General features: G+C 34.1%; 2 protein-coding genes across 2 annotated transcripts; one reads left to right on the plus strand and one right to left on the minus strand.

Annotated features, from left to right (window-relative positions):
* Positions 1 to 2,914: 2,914 nt before the first annotated feature.
* LOC128554815 (E3 ubiquitin-protein ligase TRIM13-like) lies at positions 2,915 to 4,132 on the minus strand. The gene has a single exon (XM_053536127.1). It carries the CDS (start codon positions 4,130 to 4,132, stop codon positions 2,915 to 2,917), a length of 1,218 nt encoding a protein of 405 aa, XP_053392102.1.
* Positions 4,133 to 14,258: 10,126 nt separating this feature from the next.
* On the plus strand, positions 14,259 to 16,898 carry LOC128554814 (BTB/POZ domain-containing protein 6-B-like). The gene is made up of 2 exons (XM_053536126.1): positions 14,259 to 14,618; positions 15,500 to 16,898. The coding sequence occupies exons 1-2, from the start codon at positions 14,308 to 14,310 to the stop codon at positions 16,707 to 16,709; spliced, it is 1,521 nt and encodes a 506-aa protein (XP_053392101.1). The 5' UTR covers positions 14,259 to 14,307; the 3' UTR covers positions 16,710 to 16,898.
* The last annotated feature ends 5,567 nt before the right edge of the window (positions 16,899 to 22,465 follow it).

Raw genomic sequence — 22,465 nt, forward strand, 5'->3', positions numbered from 1 at the left:
CAATCAAGTGACCCCATGGGGCGGGGTCAATTTGACCCCGGGGATCATGATTTGAAGAAATTTTGTAGAAGTCTACTAGGCAATGCTACATGTCAAATATCTAAGATCTAGGCCTTCTGGTTTATTTTTAGAAATTTTTTGAAGGCTTTCCTATTTAAAATCAAGTGACCCCTTGGGCGGGGTCAATTTTGACTTCGGGGGTCATGATTTGCACAATTTTAGTAGAGGTCCACTAGGCAATTCTACATGTCAAATATCTAAGCTCTAGGCCTACTGGATTATTTTTAGAAAATTTTGAAGTTTTTTCTATGTACAATCAAGTAACCCCATGGGGCGGGGTCAATTTGACCCCGGAGGTCATGATTTTAACAAATTTTGTAGAAGTCTACTAGGCAATACTATATGTCAAATATCTGAGAACTAGGCCTTCTGGTTTATTTTTAGAAAATTTTTGAAGATTTTCCTATGTAAAATCAAGTGACCCCTGGGGCGGGGTCAATTTTGATCCCGGGGTCATGATTTGAACAAATTTTGTAGAGGTCCACTAGGCAATGCTACATGTGAAATATCTAAGCTCTAAACCTTCTGGTTTATTTTTAGAAATTTTTTGAAGATTTCCCTATGTAAAATCAAGTGAACCCTGGGGCGGGGTCAATTTTGACCCTGGGGTCATGATTTGAACAATTTTAGTAGAGGTTCACTAGGCAATGCTACACGTGAAATATCTAAGCTCTAGGGCTTCTGGTTTTTGAGAAGAAGATTTTTTAACATTTTCCTATGTAAAATCAAGTGACCCCTGGGGCGGGGTCAATTTGTATTCCGGGGTCATGATTTGAATAACTTGATAGAGGTCCACTAGGCAATGCTTCACACCAAATATCTGAGCTCTAGGGCTTCTGGTTTTTGAGAAGATTTTTAAAGTTTTTCCTTTCTGTTGCCATGGCAACCAGAGTTCTGCATGGAATTCAATTCTTTGAACAATTTTTGTAGAGCTTCACCAAAAGGAACATTCCTGTGAAGTTTGGATGAAATTAGCTTAGCGGTTTATGAGGAGATGTCGTTTAAAGTAAAAGTTTACGGACGACGAACAACGGACAACGGACGACGGACGGTGACTGATCAGAATAGCTCACCCTGAGCCTTTGGCTCTGGTGAGCTAAAACAATAAGACCTTGATCTGATAGTCTTTGAAAATGATGTTTGAGGTCTTTTTAAATTTAATAAATGTATTTTAGTTACCTATGCCATTTAAAAATATGTAATCACCAATTATTAATTTAGAACATAACTATCACACGGTGAATTTGTTTTCAAATACTTGTATATCGTATGACTTTGTACCGGTGTCGATTCTGGGCATTTATCAATTACTATTAGAATTTACAATGTTTAGTTTCTGTTGGATTTTATTTTCTATAACCTTGCAAAGATTATAAGATTTGTCTATGAAATCTGTAAAAACGAAATTATAACTTATACGAGACATATGTCTGCAGTATTATACATCTAGGCAAAATGCCCTATTCAAAAGCTATGGGCTGGTGGTCTAGTGGTAACACGCTTGACTGTCCATCCAGAGGACCGGGGTTGGTATCCTGATCCAGGCACTGAGATGTTCTTGAGTGTCTTCCGCATAACTAAAAGGCCTGTACGGGTTTTCACAGAAAAGACTTCGCATGTATCGGTGCAATACACCGGGCACGTTAAAGAACCAGACTGTCTATTCGCAAAGAGGCTAAGTTAGCCGAACAGGCCTGTATCTAAATCTGTTCTCTCTATCAGTTCTGGGGGCTTTACCTCGCTCTATTGCTATTGTCAGATCGCTCTGAGTCTGTACTAATAGAGGATGAAAAGCGCCTTTGAACGTGTTAATCATGAAAAGGGCGCTATATATAGAGATAGACCCTAAACTTTTCAATGATAGAAATACATACATTAAATACAGTCTAAGTCCTTGAAATAAACAAAAATGATTTAACAAATTTGATATTATGATAGTTCTGTTAATATCAATAACAGAAGTTTTAATATTTAATTTAAAGTTGTGATCCGCAAAGAATGACAACTCTTACCTTGGACTAGTACTTATAAGCAGAGATATCTATTAGTTTACTTCCCTTACAATCATCTAATTGAGTGGAGAATGAAAACGGTTTATGACACAACGTCATACTTTTTTGCACAACAAAAACATTTAGGATTTATTCACATGTGTTTGATATACCTCTCAAAGCCTGCTTCCTATGATTTTGTCAACTTACTTCGGTAAAAAATAACTTTCAACAAGCCGATAATAAAATGAAATACCAGTAAGTATTTACCAGTGCAGAAAATACAGTTTTGCTTGTACCAAAATGCCACAATAGAAGCACTTTTGTAATACAGAACACCTAGTAAGTTGGATTAGTAAAGGTGCAATTATATTGATCTCTTTTTCCTATGACTACTATATAAATCTGGTATAATAGTAATAATTGAAAAGGTATCTTTGCCGATTTTCCCAACCAGTATTTGATCAAATTTTGACAATGTACCATATCTGTATTGTAAAATTTTTCTTTTAAAACCATTAACATAGACGGCGTATGATTTTAATATTTCATGTTCAAGATTATTTCATAATAAGCAATCAAATGGTAAGATAATAAAATAACTTGCAAAATGTACCTATTATAAAACTACAAATGCAACTGATGAATTACAATGCTCGTTACGCTCGCTTGGTTTACAAAGCTTTCACAGATCTATAAACACCATATCATCGAAAAATTACTATTTATTACTTGAAGTTTCGATTGGAAATATCTAGATGCATATTTACGCAAGTAAGCAGCTTTTCTGTTTCTTTGAAAAATGGACCCTTTTCAAACTTCGAACACGAAATTACTGCTAAGAAAGTCCCAATATGTTTGTCTCATAAAATCAGCAGTTCTATGCTAGTATATTCCGGCGGTCGAGGTCTTCTATTGTATTCTGTTGTAGTACGTCTATGTAGCATCCGAGGCTTTTCTTTATCTCGCTTATTTCTGTTCTGGGTCTTACAGGCACTTTTGGCACGGCCGTCATCTTCATCTCCGCCAAAAAATTCTTTATAGTCCTTATTCATACCAGGAAAGCCCAACACTCCAAACGATCGGAAGCGCGCCGAATTCAATTCACGGCAAGGTTTAATTTCAGAAACATCTGAAGAATTTCCCCCCGAGCGCTCTCTTGTCTCGTCGTCGGTACATGTATAAGAATTATTACTTTTTGTGTCTAAGTCTTTGATGAGGGACATTTTTAGATTCTCAAGTTCTTCTTGCAATAAGTTAACATCTGGCACAATTTCGGTAACGCGGCCGTCAATTCTTCTAATATCTGCAAGTAAGTCACCAAAGTCTTTCCTCGATGATTTGATATCACTTTGACACTGTAAAAGAGTTAACAAACTTGCTGATTCATTTACTTTCTTTTTTAATGTTTCGATATCTTTCTTGTAGTGCTGTTTAAGTGAACTGATTTTCAAAAATATGTCATACTGTATTCGCTCGAAATTTTTTATAACGTCTTGTAACTGCTTTTCAAATCCCTTCAAACGATTAAGCATTAAATTATTCGCGTCAAAAAGTGTCTTAGCTGATGTTATGTCGGCCTCCGTCCCATTTTCAAAGTACAGTTGTTCTTCACGGGTCTTTTCTAAATATGTTGGAGTGTAATCCTCTATCCTCTCTACTATTCCACAACGCCTGTGTTTCCGCAACAAACATTCGCTGCAGCACAAGGCACTATCATCCACACAGATTAATTCAACTAACCTATTTGGATGAATACAACAATATTCATCTTCCCTCTTTAGTAATTCAAGCACATCAGAAATGTTTCTATTTTTAGGAAATGCTTCCAACCACTTCGCTCTTGGACGACCTATGAAGAAGGAAACCGTTTTTTCTGAAGCAGTCCTGCTAAGCGGGCACGTTATTTCATAATAAGGATTTTCGATGCAAGTTTCTATATTTCTAACTAAACATTCACAACAAAATGTATGAAGACATGGAAAAAAGTGTCTTGGATCCGTGAAAACACACTGACAGATTGGGCACTCAAGATAATCCTCGCAATTCTTCCCGTTTATAATAGTTTTGAATTTAGACATTTTGTAGTCTGTAAATACTGTTTTTAATTACAAGATACACTTCCTAACCAGTGATGTAAATCTCTTTTTTACTTTGAGCTAAATGAAATACATATTATTTTTAATATAAAAATTGCTTAAAGTCATTGTGAAACCTTAATGTTCACAAAAATAAATGTCTTATTTTCAAACAACACTTCCTAGTCTCTTTAAACCTTCAGTTAAAAGAAGTACATATAACTCCTTAATTACTAATATCTCCATAGATTGCCTTAAATCATTACGAAACTTTAATATACACAGACGGAGTATCAAATATCTTTTATATGTATAATGTTTTGATAAGATGTCAGGACAAATTAGTTGTACTCTAAATATAGAACTTGGCATTTTTGAATAAGAAATATTTTATTGAATAAATCAAACGCAATAATGAAGAAGTATAAACTGTATAATCGATATATGGCGTGCAGAGTTACTAGCGTAAATAATGTTGTTTTACTGCCAATCATCTTTAGTGTAGTGCATGTATTTACGAACTATCGACTTCCCTACATCCCGATGCTTGTCAAAATTTGTATTACGTCTTTCCAGTTTTTAGTTTTTGTTTTAGCAAATTAATTTCTTTAGCTTCTTTGCATTCTATATCATTTCTATAACATTAATAACAAACTAAATTTATCATGAGAATTCACCTGAGTCGGTTTCGGTTCCTATACATTTTGTAGTTTAAAGTCGCAAACGTGTAACATAGATACTTCTCCGTTCTGTGTTTTTGTTAACGTATTTTTAACTGAAAAGAAACCTGTTTATTATGCTAGGAACATGTACTATTTTTAGAATTAAATCATCTTAAGTCATCGAAACATTTTTCGTGCGCCCGAGAAAATATGTCGTGCGATCGAAATAAAATGCCATGCGCTCGAGATAGTTTGAAGCGCGATCTTAATACGATTTAAGAACGTTCAAGGTCAGATCTAGTGAGCTCGAGATAAGACATCTTGCGCTGAAGATAATATGTCGATCACTCAAGGTAAGATATCATGCGCATGAAATAAGGTGTTATGCACTAGATGTTGAGCGCTGAATATAAGAAAGCCTGCGCTCGAGATAAGATGTCGAGCGATCGCGATAAGATGTCAGGCGATCGAGATTAGATATCGTGCGCTCGAGATAGAATGTCACAATGATTTGTGTAAATGATATTGTCACATACAAAAAGATGTAAATAAAAATTAACGATAATAAAGAAGCCAAATTACAATTATGGATGTGTATCTTAATTATAAATATTTCTTTTAATTGAACGTTTAAAGCGAAATTTTGATATTTTGGTGGGGGCTGATTAGGAAGTGTTGTTTGTAATTAAGAAAACATATTTAAAGAAATATATCTCGATTAAAAGCTATGATAAACGGATTGCAAGAATCATCTTGGTTTGCGGACTTTGAACAAGCAATAAATACAAATATTGCCCTGGAGGAAAGGGTCTCTGACATCAGAAAGAACTAGAGTGTGGACCTGTGACGAAGTTTGTAAAGTTCTTTCCTTTTAAGCCTTTTCATTTACGTCAGGTTTAAGAATGCAGTTTTCAGACAATTGTATTCCCATGAGAACAAATTGTCCACTCTTTGTCGCAGATTTGTTTTCATATTTATTAAAAAGCCTTTCTCCAGAAACGCAGGTAAACATTATTACAGTATTTAATTATACATCTTGTTATCTGGATGATTCTTAATATGGATAATCTGGTTTTAAGTCTATTGATGGACAATCTTTAGCCTGAGAGGTCCAGTTAAATTAGATCCGGATACTGCTGCTATATTTTATTTACATCTATTTATAACAATATCATGCATACCAAAATTTATGACAAGAGGGATTATTTTGATTGCAGTATTACAAATTGCCCCCATTTTGAATTGGGATGTACCTCAGGGGGTATATAATTCTCTGTTAATTCGGTTTGCAAGTGTATAGTCGTGTTGAGGATTTCATGTAACGTACTCAATATATTACAATAAACGTCTTCGGCAAGGTCACCGTTGTCATAGTTATTACAAATTGCATAAATGTTTTGCTAAATTTTACTATCATAATTCAGATTTGGTTTAAACTTCAGTAGCAATACAAAGAAACTTCTGCAAGAAAGTGTTTTAAAAAGCTATTTTATGCGGATGTGGTTTAAAAACTTCGTAAGAATTAGGGTCATGGTAATGTTCTAACTGTATTTAGTAAAATTATAAAACGTTTTCTTAAAAGAGGTTACGACCCATCTGTTTTGAGACACCGCATGTTTAGTGTTCAGCCCACTGCGCTGTATTACCTCTTTGATTTTGTCTGACGGAAGAGGGATAGGACTCTGCAAAATTTATTTTTAAATCCCACCAGGACTGAACTGTCTGACTTTCTGTCTTCTGACCTGTTTGGTCGGGCCCTTCAGCGTGTTTCACTTGATGCCCTGTCTTGTGCGGAAGCACTGAGTACATGCGTTTTCTTTTCTTAAGGTTTCCTTTTTATATAATTATACAAGAGCGTTTCTGTACATGCCATGCCGGTTGATGTCATTCCGCGTGTTAGAGATTCACCTGACGGGATTACTTTTATTCACACTGTCCCCTGACTTCGAAACATGGTGAGGGTAAGAGTAAGGATAGATGCACACCATAAACCGGATAAAGCTCTCCCCGTGTGGTGTTTTTGCCACTGACTGTTCCATGGCGTTGTCCCACCGTGTTCTTTTATTTGTTCGTTTTGTCATTGTGCGTTTGCTTTGTGTGTGAGTGTATATATATGTGTATGTGTTGGTAGTGTGCACATCTGCGTACTGTACGTTGCAATTTGAGGATGCTGCGTTGTTTGAACGTGGCTTTCACTGTTGGATTTTTGTCCTAGTTTTTTTTGTTTCCAACAAAAGGAGGTTAGTGATAAATGATCAATTATGAAAGAGGATTTTAAAATTCTAATAACACATAACGACAAAGCAAAAGAATATAAAGTGACATAATGTAGTCTTGCTGACGTAAAACAAATGAGGAGTTATCTTATGAATACTTTATTGTCCCCTTTAGCAAACAAGTAAAATTCTAGACAGGTATTGTATAATCGTTTACATTTGTAAAGAATTTTAAATTAATCATGACCTATATAAAAAAATACTTGTTTACACATTTTACCATTGCACAGACACAAACACAGAGTATCTTGCATCGCCAGAGATCCTTTAGACACAAGCAGATGTCTTATGTGTCTAATTTGTGTTTCTAGAAAAGTTACTCCTAAGAACTAACAATTCACATACCCGCATACTTAAATGTCCTTTATCTAATAAACTTTTACAATACCAGTTTTCTTAACGTCTTGCCTAATCGTTTAGTTTAAAACCTATTGACGAGAATAATTTTAAATATTTTGTTTTCTACTACACACATATCTACTTGAAAAGTTTCATTAAATAGCCCAAAGGACGTAAATACTTATATTAAAGTGTACTGTTAACATGTCCATATGCAAGGGAACAACATTCGAGCCTTTTGCCTCCTAATATATATTAATGTAAATAATTTAGTCTTAGCTGTCGTAAAACAAGTTTCAGATCGTTCACTGCAGGTTCAGACTTTGTATTGCTAGACTGTTGTTAATTTGATTAATCATATCAAAATGCTAACATGTTTAAACTGCAACTAAATAAAGTGTTTTGTTATCTACCTGTATTATTACACGTGATTCTACTTGAAATGCCTTATAACAATCTTACATCTGAGATAACATAAAATTACACAAATCCTGAGATTTGTAAAATGTGTTGATATGTTGGTACATGAGTCCCGCATGTGGACAGGTTAAATTTGTCACATAAAAACACTATGTCAGTTGAAATATTATATTGTAAATGCAAGTTTAAGCAGGTCGAACAGTGCAGATATACTAGATTACGCCAGTCGCAGATCTTCATAAAACTTTGTCCAAAGCTATAAATGTTAACGTTGGGCCCGGAACAAAATCTATCAGAGTTTTATCTCATTTAGTTCGGTTACATTTCTGAGATCTTTTCTCTGCGTATAAAGGTACATCTGGCATTCGCATTCCTTTTCCAGAAACAGATTGTTCACAAATTTTGCTCATTTTTTGACTTCACAGAATAAATTAAAAATAAACAATTACCAATAACAAATTGAGGTCACGGAGTTCGTTTCGAGATGATTGCATTCTGTAAACTTTTACAAATTAAGTTTAATCTCCTTTTTTTCTGCACCTTCCTTGATCTTGATCACTGTTCTGGTCTTTAAGACGTTATTTGAAGATTACAGCTAGAATAAATTGTAAGTATTATTTGTAGCGATTTTGATAGAAGCATCAATAAGATTTTATTAAGCTGAAAAAGAAAGAAAAACGTTTGAGAAATTAGACAAATAGTTGATTCGGATTCAGAGAATAATATAGAACCGAGATCGGTTAAAAATCTTTGATTGTGATGGTGTGAAACATTTTTATTTATTAGTGGCATCTAGGGTCAAAACCCTTACATTTTATATGACTTTAATAGTTGTGCAAACTTTGACAGTTTTGCAGTTCAATTTTGTTACATCTCTCGATTATTATTAAAGATATTGCTATGATACTTCATAGCCTAGTTGGCCATGATAACTGAATGCATAAAACAAGCACATGCGTTCCTATATAAAAAAAGTTAAGGTCAAAAATATGGTTAAAAGTAAATATTTGTGTACAGTTTTGTCGCAATCTTTTACCTGTTTTCCTGATATTTACAGATATATAGTTTTATGTACAATCTGTGTTGTTCAGAGACAATCGATCTTCCAGCACTTTCACTCCTTTGATTAAGTGTGTATAAAATAAGTCTTAACTTCCTTAATTCCTTAATTGCTAACAGAATTTATATCAATGTTTAAGTATATTTAACAAGATTTAGGAACGTTGTCAAAACAATACGATGAAATGATATTTAAATATCATTTTTTCCAGTGACATTAAATTTTCTTTAAAGAAATTTGAAGACAGACTTTGTTAAAAAATTCAAAAGATCCGCTATATTGCATTCTTTTAAAATGCCTACAACAATGTTGGACACGCATTACTTAGGTTAGAGTTTTATCTGAATGTGCCAAAACCAAGAAATGCATGGTAGTTTGGCATTTAAATATTAACAAAAACTTCTTACAATGCCTTCTTGATAAAAATCTTAAGTTTTGATCTATTCCAAAGCATTCCATCTAAAACAAATATTTATATCGAGTGACGATATTATATCTTCGTACGTCACCAGCATTGATATGTCCAGGATGTAAAGTTAGGAACTTAAAAAAATAAACTAGTGTAGTCTGAAAGGACTTACTAATACTCGAAATAAAGGCAAAGACTGTGCTAAGTATGTTTTGTTAATTGCATATTACGGTAATTGTTTAGTTAATTATTGTAGGCAATTTCTAGCGAATGTTGACAGTCATATGTTTAAATACTTAAATGTAAATACCATTTTAATTCAATCTGTTCTGCATATTTGATGAATTTAAGCACTATTTTACATTTAAAACATTTAATTACTTCACTGAACTGAACACTGTGTACAAGATGAATAGCACTGTGTCACAATACATTTACATTTAATCACGCCATTTCTGTAAAATACGTTAAAGAAGTTTGTATGTCCAAAAATGATAATCTTATAAAGTAAAACCATTCTGGTGGTGGTGTGACTAAGCTTTAGTAATGTTTCTATCAATAATAGTTCCGCTTGCAGGACTGGTCACTGGAACTAATTGCCAAGACAGCTTGGTGAGATATAACAATTCATGTTTCTGGTTTTCACGCAACCACGCATCATCCTTCACCGAGGTAAGAGAAATGAACTAACTCAAGCATTTGTGATAGTGTATAATTATTATAATATATTTTAAGCATTAATTTAAGCATTAAATGCTGTTTCTTTTTTTCGTCAAGACGTGTACAAATAAATCTACAGAAGTAAAGAAGGCAACCAAGCAAACTTTAAAAACCACTCGGTCACGGAGAACCCTACTCGATCATTTTAATATTGAGGGCCAAATAGTTCATAGTGCGAACTTGTTTCTGAGGAGAAAATCATATTATACACCTACGAAATCTCTCGATATTCGTCCTGCTCCAAACAAAATGAAAAGCTTCACAATGATCGCATCCCCTTTCTAGTACGCATTCGAGTACACGGCAAAGGAACAATGCTCAATAGGCCGTTTTACGCCAGCAAATAAAACAGCATGTCAAAACATGAAGAAAGCTTGTTGTGCACAACTTTAACAAATACACTTTTATATTAACTATCCTCGCTGATGCTGCTAAGAATACTCAACTTCGGATATAAGGAAAATGTAACGTTGTTGTTAAAGACGTTTTCAATCTATATTGTATCAAATAAACAAAAATCATGAATAGGGTTAGTTTTTCCATCTCATGAAATTTAAAAGAAAAACATATTTCAGTATACCATTCGATGAAAATATAAAAAAAAACTAAAAAAAAACAACAACAAAACAAAAAAAAAAAAACCCAAAAAACAACAACCCCCCCCCAAAAAAAAACAACAACAACAAAAAAATATTAAAGAAAAAACAATATCCTTTTAATATTATATTTATGTTCGTTATATACAAAGTGTAATATAATAATAATAGTAATAATAATAATTTAATGTAACTTCAATGAATAGAGCGAATTGAATGGGCCGACTATTCACAGGCAAATCTGACAATGTAATTCTTTTAATAGATGATAAGCATACATTAAAGTGTTATGTGATCAATAAGAAATTTGAAACCCACTTTGATATATTGTGTTGATCACTAAAAATCGTTGCCGCAAATTGACATGACGATCTTGCAAGGTTGATCAACTTAAATCAATAAATGAGATAAAACTCTTCTACTTACTGATTTATATACTTTTTCATTCTTGCATGTATCGCCTTTAGCAATATACTAAACAGTTTTAAAATTTATCGGACAGGATTCAAGGGAAATATTAAACTTAAACACATGTAAGTATGATTTTATTTTGTCATTATTTTAGGTATCAGTTGACCAAATGATTATTTTGACAGGGGTAATTTTATGTTCAAACCAGTAAGATGTACAGTAACAAGACAAATAAAAATTGATTTTAGAACCTTTTCAATTATATTGTGTTACGTATTGTGTCTGTAAATTTATAGATACATCTACGTACAATTAGAATAGGAATATATATAGGGTGATAAGGGATATTGTCAACCTGAGAAAAGTAATTAAACCCGAGACCGGAAGGCGGACAATATCCCATTTCAGCCAAGCAGGTCTGTATTATTTGTAAGTATAGTAAAAAGGAGTAGGTATTAAGGATTGTACATGTAAATGTTAGAGAAGTATTTGTTTAATCATCTGCCTCAATATTCAAAAAGGTGGGGGGAAAGTTTGGTAGGTTAGTATTGTCAAAGAGTTGGTATGGCGTGTTTCGCATGTAAATATAGGACACATTGATATTTATATGAAACAGTTGCGTCAGTTAGAATATGAAAAGGGATTGGTATAACTTTTAAGCATAGTAAAGACAGTTGGTATTACATGGTGCGTCTGCTTGTTGCGTCTGCTGGTAATTATTAGAAGAAATGATTTACATCAAAAGCTCAGTCAGTTAAGATAGAAAAGTGGGTTACTTTGATTGAAGCAACAGGCCGTAATAGAAAACAGAGCTGGTATCAATGGTTGTGCATGTAAGGACAGGGAAATGTGAATCAAAGTTATCTGTTCAGAGCGATTTGCACATGTATTTGATACATAACATTAAGACGTAAGGTGTGCAACTATACCCCGTTACATGCCAATTCCTTGTTACAACAGTTTTATTCGCTTGGCAAAAGAAGCAACAATGCAAGTTAAATTTTGAACAAAAAATATATATTCTACACAGAAAAACAGATTATAAAGATAGCCTAAGATATTGATATCGGTTTAGACATTCAAATGTCAATACTTATATTATTTGCTTAATTTGCCAACTACTTAACAGATAACTGTAGTCGGGAAATGTCACAGATAAAAAGATTGAGTTTTGATGACTCGGTTATTTAAATGAACTGGATACCCTTTGAAAACAGCTATTTTTGAAATCACAATTACATGTAGTTAAATGACAGCGCAAAACATTTATACTAATCCCCAATGATAACGTGATTTCCGCCGAAACGCGTAGACGAGTCAATTCATGATCACTGATGAAATAACCATTCATAATGCTTGCACATTACTTGACAAGCAAATATAAGTATTTCTTTCATTTCAAATCCTATTCGTTTTCATTTTTGCTTCCGTATTTTGTTTCTTTCTTTGATGGCTTGTTGTCGAGCACGCTTGCGGTGAGCTCGATATAGTCGCCAGTTTTGGTGTATGTGCGTGCGTGCGTCCGTCCGATTTTGTCCGGACCATAACTTTGACATGCATGGACCAATCTTGTTTATATTTCGCATTAATGTTTAACTCAATGAGAAGGCGCGTCATGCGCAAACCCCATGTTCCTATCTCAAAGGTCAAATTTAGGTTTGTCCGGAGCATTTCTCCTTCATGCATGGTAGGATTTTGATGTAACTTGGCAAGAATGTTCACAATTATAAAATGGAGTGTCACGCGTAAGAAGCAGGTCCCTAGGCCCAAGGTCAAGGTCACACTTATAGGTCAAAGGTGCTGGTGGGCTCGACACTCTGCCCGTGGGCATACTTGTATTTGTATATATGTCTTTATATAACACACTAGTATGTTCATTATTTGCATGGCTTAGTGCATGCATTTAATCAATATCATCTTTTTTATGTAATAAACTATTCTGATTTGCCATCTCGCCTTTAGATACCTCTGTCGTGTTGTCACAGAGCTCATGAGGGAATCTTAATTTTTATGCAAAAGTGAAATAAAAATTAAAAAAAAATTAAATATCGATGCTGAGTTTCGAACCCACACGGCAAAAAAAAAAATCTGTTGAACATGGACTGTATGCTTTACCACTGAGGTAATTCGTAACTGGTACAAAACCTGGAAATATTTAGATTGTAACATGTTAGGAATGTTGAATTCCCTATGTTCCAGTTTAATCTATTTATAGTCATGTTTGTAAATATCAAGTTATCGTTGGGGCATAGTACACATGTCCACGGATAAACTTAAATATCTCAAATTGTTATCAATAACCGTATTAAAAGCATTTGATGTATAACATTTATTTAAAGAAGATACGGTTTACTTTGATGCCGCATGCGACAGAAATTTGATAATACGTGTCTTCGTGACAACGCAATTGCATGTAAACTTATACAAATGAATCTGTAATTCAACTTTATTTGAATAGAAATTGCTTTCTATTTCATTTATTGCTTAACAGTTAGAGTACAATTCCATATTAAAACTCTTTTGTGGTGTTTAATTAAAAATTCAACGTTTTATAAACTTGTATTTACATTTTCGCTTGATTTTAGTTTTGCATGGTACACATGCTCGCTTATACATAAGTCTGAAAAATCTTTAAATTGGCATATAAGTCTAATCGCTCAATAGATTATATATAGTTCAACCTGCCTTGCGGCCACCTGTATCAAACAACCACTTGCCTTAAGCATCCAATCAGGTAACTTCCAAAACGGACATTTCGTTCTAATTTCAACTTGTCTTAAGCAACCAGATTGCGTTGCTTCCTTGACGGTCTGCTTAATACAGGTTTAACTGTAGTTGACATATGCAAACATAATGACTTAATATAACCTATAAGAAGATCCTTTGGAAGCAGAGAACGGAACTAAGAAAAACGACCTTTCTGTTTATGAGAAATGACATATGCAACGCCCCTGACGCCCCCCCCCCACATCGATCCCAAGCACCGGCTTGCTTAAACGAACTTCCATTGTACATAAATATTAAATAAATTTCATTGTTCCAAAGGACCAGAAAATCTAATAAAACTTACATTTAGTTCTTCAACGTCACTTTTTTCAGAAACATTTAGGAACTGTTTCATAGATGTTTGAGCATACATACTATTCTTACAACATTTTGTAGAAAAATTCTATTACCGAAAAGTTACATCAATTATGAAATTATCTTATTTCAGAATCTTGTTCAAGCACCAGCAACGTAAGTTTAATATCTACCAGAGACAGGGGATAAAAGGAAATTGCGAAGATGGAGGAATCATCGAGTCCAAACAATTTGACGGAACATAAAGAAAATGATAACACAGTGTACTGGCAGACTGAACAGAAGCTCGGGACATGTATGCTTCATTTATATATCAACAATATGTGGACAGATGTAAAATTCAGATGTCAAGACCATGTGGAAGATGACAAAACGGACAGAATTCGTGCGCACAAAATAGTCCTAGCAGCAAGAAGTCCGTTTTTCCAGGGAATGTTTTTTGGTCAGTGTTCAGAGAGCAAAGCAGAATTCGATCTACTTACCACTCAATCAGAGATACTGGATTTAGTGTTGCGGTAATTATAGTAATCATTTGATTTAGAAATAGATTTGGGGCTGAGTATAAGTAGCTTTGATAATTATGTTATTTGACAAAAATAGAGACAATTTTTTTTATGATAATTTTACAGAAACAATTAATATCTTATTTCTTTGATATGTAAGCTTATATACACGTGCACTGCCTAGCATCCGCTTTCGAACAGGCTTTTGCTTAAATCATATTCATCAATTTGACCAAGTACGGTATAGTAACGGAAAAGAAAGAAATTTCACCCTTGAATATATACTCGCATACCTATACTGCTTCACTCGGTGGTATTAGAAATTATTGTAGAATAACACGTGTCGAGGGTAAATTTTCCTTTGGGTATGCCTGCTTTTTAATTTTGTCTTTTGGCAGTTCTGTGTTATGCAGGCTCCATAACCAAAGATCCCCTCTCTAAAATCCACTTGGTTAAGTTCTGCTCATTATTTTCTCGTTTAGGGCACAGCCATTAGTTTATCTGGGGACCATACGCCTCTTTTCATGGAATTTCACTCTGTACATCACTGAAGGTTCCATGTGTACCGATATATGAATGCGGATGTCTCTAAATTACATTCTGGTACTTATAACATGTGCAAATATTGCGTTCTGGCTTAACCCGGGGCTAGAGGGCGTGGACAGTAGCTTGCACTTCCACTACCGTCCATGAACAGGCTCGATCAAACCGAGCCTGCAACATTTTCGCTTTTGTCGTGTTTGGTGATCTGTGGTTTTCCACATTTTAATTATATATCGTCTCACAATAAAATGTCAACATTAAAAAACGCAAAATACCGTTCTTCTACATTACTACTATAGAAATTAGTACATGATTACAAGGATCATCCAATTTACTTCTTTTTATCACAGGTATATTTACAGTGACGAGACTACTTTGGAAGAGGCTACCACACCAAAGGTCATGGAACTTGCACATTTGTACCAAATTTCATGTTTAGTAAACTACTGCGCAAAATTTTTGGCTACTTGCTTACGACCTGACAACGCTTGCGAAATACTAGAATTAGCGTTGCTGTATAACCTAACCGAGTTAAGGGACACTGCATGTGTTTCTATTGATGACAACGCTAAACAAGTACTAGATTCAGATGGTTTCCTTCGAATTTCGAATACCTGCTTGACCTACATTCTGAAAGGTGATACTTTATCCGAGGATGAGACATATTTATTTAACAAAGCTATTGAATGGGCTGAGCGTCAGTGTGCACACAATGATCTGACAGCCAATGGGAAAACCATACGTAATACCCTTGGTGAAGCATTTTATTACTTGCGACTTCCAGGGCTTGAGAATCTGGAGTTTTTGAAATGTGTGAAGGGCAAAGGTTTCTACACAATGCAAGAAATGGAAAATATCATTGAAAATATAAATGATAAAGAAAGCGATGCGGTTCCATGTCACCGTGTTGTTAAACGAGTGGAACGAAGAATATCTGTGGATGTTTCACCAGTTCCAGAAGATTGGAATCGATTGAAAACATCATTCGTAACCGAAATAGAATGTACGCTTATAGGCAAAGTTTCGAGAGATTTTGCAATTCGTGGGTTTTCCTTGCAAAACATTGAACCAGTCTTATTGAAAAATGAAAATAAAGATACAAATCGATCTGCTAGATACTCTTACATAAAGGACACAACTGTTGTAATCACTTTAGAGTGTATGTTCTATATAGAAGATATCAAGTTTGAGAAAACATTTCATGTGAATCAACAGAAGAACATGTCAGTAGAGTTATCGGAATCACTCCTGTTACCAAAGAGAGATACTCCTTACACACTAAAATTTAAAATGAAATATTCTTCTGAGCATTCTAGCATTCATTTAGAAGCTATCTCTGATACAAGTTTTAATAACAGGGGTCAAGGAGCAGTTTACAAATGTGCCTTATCAAACACGCTTGGAGGTCCTACAAACTTTTACTTTTTCTACAGTTCAAAACATGTTAATTGCATTAAAAGTGTTTGGATAGATAATTTTCCCAACAGGAAGAATGAGGACGCATTTGTTGACTCCAGACCTGTAGATACTGGAGGAGGCGATACAGTAGAAAAAGTATGACACGGTTGTACTGACATATTTTTGATATGATCACCTAAAACATCAAAGAATAGAACCTAACATGTGTAACAGGTGCTAATTATAATGGTAGAAAACTACAATTAACAACAATCTTATTTCATGTTTCATTCAGTAAAACCGATTTGATATGCAATACACCCTTCGTGAATTATAACATTTTTAATTGTCTTCGTCTGTCGGGTGTAGTATCCAGTCAGTTTTAGTGTACAGCTTGTTCGTCTATATATTTTCGTTTTATTGTTACTGAGCGTTGATACAATGTCATCTTTGGTATAAACTCATTTATACAGTGGTAAGGGAGATCAGCACGTTCGGACAACTTTTTTTTTGTAAAATGTAGAATTTTATAAAACCTTGAATTTTCTAAATTTCAGAATATTCTTAGAAAATCCGGCAGATAAAAAAGAAAGGGTCGTGTGCTCGATTTTTTGCTAGACTGATTTGAAAAGTTTTGACCTTACACACATTTTTATAATAGGAGTCTATGAGAAAATCACAATTTTGAAAACATTTTCGTGAATAGAATTTCTATGCAATGTAGTTTTTTATTGAAACTTCTCACAGTCGTAAATACATGGTGAAATAATAAGTATGTATAGGTATGTGTGCTAGTTACTGAGATAACTATCCATGACTATATAGATCCGAGCATTCAAGCTGATGTTAAGACTTTTTTGAATTATTGAACATGTCAGATGTATTGGTATCATATTATAACTTTAGAAAGATAATACCTTTGCCGTTTGAATAATTTACTCACCAGTTGCCAATAATTCATTCGGTAGGCCGAATCCAGGCTTTATTTAACAAATAATCAAGGCATTTGAGTGATTTATCGTCTTGATTTACCACGGTTCAGGGTTCAGATGCGTAGGAATTGAACCACGAGGGCGTTAGCCCGAGTGGTAAAATACTGATGCATCTGAACGATGAACCGTGGTAAATTAGACGATAAACCACAAGAAGGCCTTGATTGTTTTCATTCTGACATGCTCATTGCTATATTTTAATTCACTGCGAAAAAAGAGTTAATATACGGGAGTGTACGGGATCCCGTATATTACCAATATACGGGAAGAAATACGGGAAAACTAAAATACGGGCGTGTACGGGGCTTGTATATTTAAAAGTCCGTATACTAATAAAATACGGATTTCCGTATACTATGATATACGGAATTCTTAGTATACGATACCCAGTATATTATTGAAATACGGGAAATTCTAAAAAGGGTTATTCTGATCGTATACAACACCGTATATTTCCGTATATGTCTGGTGTACGGGAATACATAAATCCGTATATTACGAAAATACGAGACGTATATTTTCCGTGTATGTTTCATATACAACCCCGTATATTTCCCGTATATTCTGGATATACGGGATATGTATAGTTTGTATATTTCGAAAATACAGGGATTAAATTTCCCGTATGTTCTTCGTATACAACTCCGTATATTTCCCGTATATGCCGGAAATACGGGATTTAAATAATTTGTATATGTCGAAAATACGGGACGTATATGTCCCGTATAAGCTTGGTGTACAACTCCGAATTATTCCCGTATATGCCAGAAATACGGGATTTAAATAATTTGTATATTTTGAAAATACGGGACTTACATTTCCCGTATATTCTTTGTATACTACTCCGTATATTTCCCGTATATTCAGGATATACGGGATATGTATAGGATATGTATTTCGAAAATACAGGGATTAAATTTCCCGTATATTCTTCGTATACAACTCCGTATATTTTCCGTATATGCCGGTAATACGGATTTAAATAATTTGTATATTTCGAAAATACGGGACGTATATGTCCCGTATATGCTTGGTATACAACTCCATATTATTCCCATATATGCCAAAAATACGGGATTTAAATAATTTGTATATTTTGAAAATACGGGACTTACATTTCCCGTATATTCTTTGTATACAAGTCCGTATATTTCCCGTATATTCCGGATATACGGGATATGTATAGTTTGTATATTTCGAAAATACAGGGATTACATTTCCGGTATATTCTTCGTATACAACATCCGGGTTCAAACGTCGCAAATAGATCAGGTACAAAGTACAAGAAGTCACACATTCACTGATTCAGCATCACTGTCATATTTGCTCTAAATAATGAGCAATGTTTGTAACAGCTCGGTAGATGAAAGGGATTTTTTACGGCTAAAAAGAAGTTTACAGTTTATGGTAACGACTACCTAGTAGGAATAGAAGTTTTGGGGTTATGTAAGGAGTGTTAATTACTCTTTTTCTACAGAACCGTCTATATATCGGTCAAACCGTTTACAATAACATTACCAGACATTAATTTAAGTATTTTAGGACGGATGATCAGATTTATCTATTTTGATAGAATACCATTTTTAATCTGAGAGTTGATTAGAACAGACTACAGAAAAATAAAAAAAAACACTGAAAATGATGTCATGTCCAACATAAAAGAAAAACTTGGAAGTGAGTTTCTTTTATGACCATGAGTATGGTAATCCGTATAATGACCAGTGAGCGGACAAACCAACCGAATTAAATTGTACTTTGTAGTTATGTTAATATTTATCATACAATATGTTACAATATAGAACGATGGTATTAGTGAACAATTTGTAATCAGCTGTGTATCTCATTTTATCATCATTGACAGATCAGCCTATTGATAAAAAGGCACGTCAACATTCTTGAACTTTTTATATCACAATTTTGAGATTTTGAGGACAGATAATTGTGATTACTCTGTCCTTCCAAAATAGGTTGAACTAAATATCGGTGAAATTTAATGCACTCGTACATGCATGTACATCTGTTTGTCTCATATGTGGAAAAATAATAACATATTTCGGTAGGATACTTTTTACAAAGAGTCTCAAACTGAGTCTTTTTTATTTTCTTTAAGTTACCTGTTTTTTTTCTATAATTCTAAAGTACCTTTTTATCTTTGACAAATCTGATGGACATAGTTGGAAAGTATAGCTTATGTGTGTGAAATTTCTTTGTTGCTGCATTGCCCGACATAAAAAATGAAATAAAAAATAATGATTTCAATGGGAACCTAATTTAATTTACAACCTCATTATCATGTTTGATGTAAGTATATCAAACAAAAAAATAATCCAGCTTTCTTTCTTGTACGACATTTTCTGCTTATCTACAGCTAATAAATACAGCTAATAATGACCTTTTACGAATTATTTTAGCACAAAAAACTGGACGAATATATGAGTTGAAAGAATAAAAACCAAGGTACAAGTTCGTGTACACCTAAATGGACAACAATGGATAAACCAAGTTAATATCATGCCATCTATATACATAATTTTCAGTCAAGGGGTTTCGAAACTAAAAAGAAAGTAAGCAATATGAGCCACACTATGAGAAATCCAACATAGTGATTTTGTGACCAGCATGGATCCAGACCAGCCTGCGCATCCGCGATCCATACTGTTCGCTAACGGTTTCTCTAATGGCAAAAGGATTTGAAAGCGAACAATACGGGTGATGACCAGACTGTGTGGAAGCCCAGGCTGGTCTGGATCCATTTTGGTCGAAAATGCACTGTGTTAATTTTCTCATGGTGCGGTTCATGTAATTATCTCTCGACTTACTACAACAAGTGAAGTGGCTAGCGGAAATGCCTTATAAAAGTATCTCAACCTTAATGAGAATACTGTAGGTTATAATGAAGAGTAGTCTACGTTTCACTTACTTCCAATCAGCAATGGACAATTATTTTATATTTGTGTGTGTGTTTTGTTTGTTTGTTTTGTTTATTTGTTTTGTTTTCATAAAATATCTTAGACATTCATATGAACCATTTCGCAATGTTTCAAACATGTATATTTTTTATCTAAATAATGGAAGTTCTACTAGCTGGACTTCTAATGATGCATGATAAAATCTAATACTTTTTTTCCAAATCTAATTAAATATAAGAAAGCACTTTTTTGTTACTTTTTAGAAAATATAATTATGTAAAAATGTGATGAAAGTGAGTTTTGTGTATATTTATTATATAATCGTGTGTTAAACTATTGATTGCTCAATAACAGCTAAAGATCAAAGGTTTATGTTAGGAGTTATGCAATGATTTAGACTATTGTCGGGCAAGGCTTTCAATAGAGTTAAAAAAATGAGTCATGGAATACTGATGAACGTAATAAATCATAATGATAAGCAGGATGTATCATACATATTGATATGATATATAAGACATACTACTGATCAATTGATAAATCTAATATGGCGCAGTACGGTGTTCCGTTTGGACAATCGCGACTTCTTACTGAATTCCAAACTGCGATGTACGATGGTACGATGTATAAAACGCGATGGTGCAATGACACGATGATGAAACAACGATAGTACGATGGTGAAAACGCGATGGCACAATGACGAAATCGCGATGATGCGATAGTACGATGGTGAAATGTCGATTTAATATCGCAACCTACTTTAAAATCACAGATGAAGTTATCACAGTTTGTATACTTCGGAGCATATACATATTCCTAAATGTCTATAATACAATTTATATTCTATAAACTATAAACTACATATTTACAGAAAGGTATAACGTTTTATAGTTTGTTATGCATATCTATATATACGCATACTAATACAAAAAAAGTGTCAATACCAATACCATAATGGGTATTTCAACATTGTTGACACATGTACATAGCCTCTGATTACAGTATTCACATACATTGATTTTAGCAATGGTGCATTATCGGAAAAGACAAATAATGAACAAATTGTTCCACCTGTGTTTTTTTTTCATTTAAACATAATAACATTATTTCAATAAAGTGATACAGCACAAGTCTGTGTTATTATCTTTACATCCTAAAGAACTACTGGTACGAAAACGAGTACATGGGGATTTTTCAAAATGGTCATAAATTGCTATTGCTACAGTGGCAGAATATGCAGCATGGTATTCCAGCTTTTGGCAGGTACATCGTTTCATTGAACATTTCTTACATCGACATACCTCCACAATACTGCCTGGGACACTTCGATAGTCATTAACTGGTAACAGTAAATATAATCTGGAGCCATTTTAATGTTCATATCCATATAGGGTTGGATTCACATCTATATTCTGAAGACAGTTTATCTGAATGTAGCAAGAGTATAGACACCGAAGTATGTGTGCACACAGAGAGTAGCTACTTGGCGGCAGTGAATTTAAGTCGATAGCCTTGCTTGTGTACATGGAATATCTCAATTTATCCATTGTTTTATATTCAAAGTCGTTCTTCAACACTTTTACGAGAAACCACTCTGCTTTTGCTACGATTTCTTCCAGATTTTTATCATTTATTGTTTTCCTAACGTCTGACAGAGATGTTTCAGGCGATGCCTTCAATGCTAAATGCTTTGTGCCTACTTTATTGGTCGTATCACACCCAGTCAAAATATGAGCGGCCGGAAGAACACGACACAACTCGGCTTCTTTTCAGCAGTCAAATGTAGTGGAATATATCTGGTCTTGTCACCTACTCCAGTGCGCATCCACAGCTCTGCCAAACCACTATTACATCTCTAAATATAAAAAAAATGGGTGAATTGAGATATTCCATGTACTACACAAGCGAGGCTATCGACATAAATTCACTACTGCCGAGTAGCTACTCTCTGCGTGCACACATACTCCGGTCGGTGTCTGTACTCGTGCTACATTCAGATAAACTGTCTTCAGAATACAGA

This window comes from Mercenaria mercenaria, unplaced genomic scaffold (genome assembly GCF_021730395.1).
Source record: "Mercenaria mercenaria strain notata unplaced genomic scaffold, MADL_Memer_1 contig_769, whole genome shotgun sequence".
Lineage (NCBI taxonomy): Eukaryota > Metazoa > Mollusca > Bivalvia > Venerida > Veneridae > Mercenaria > Mercenaria mercenaria.

Excerpts from the sequence above, each read along its gene's own strand:
- LOC128554815 (XM_053536127.1), bottom strand. The coding sequence starts at position 4,132 with ATGTCTAAATTCAAAACTATTATAAACGGGAAGAATTGCGAGGATTAT.
- LOC128554814 (XM_053536126.1), top strand. The coding sequence starts at position 14,308 with ATGGAGGAATCATCGAGTCCAAACAATTTGACGGAACATAAAGAAAAT. Across the intron at positions 14,619-15,499 it reads ATACTGGATTTAGTGTTGCG|GTATATTTACAGTGACGAGA; the intron begins GTAATTATAGTA and ends TTTTTATCACAG.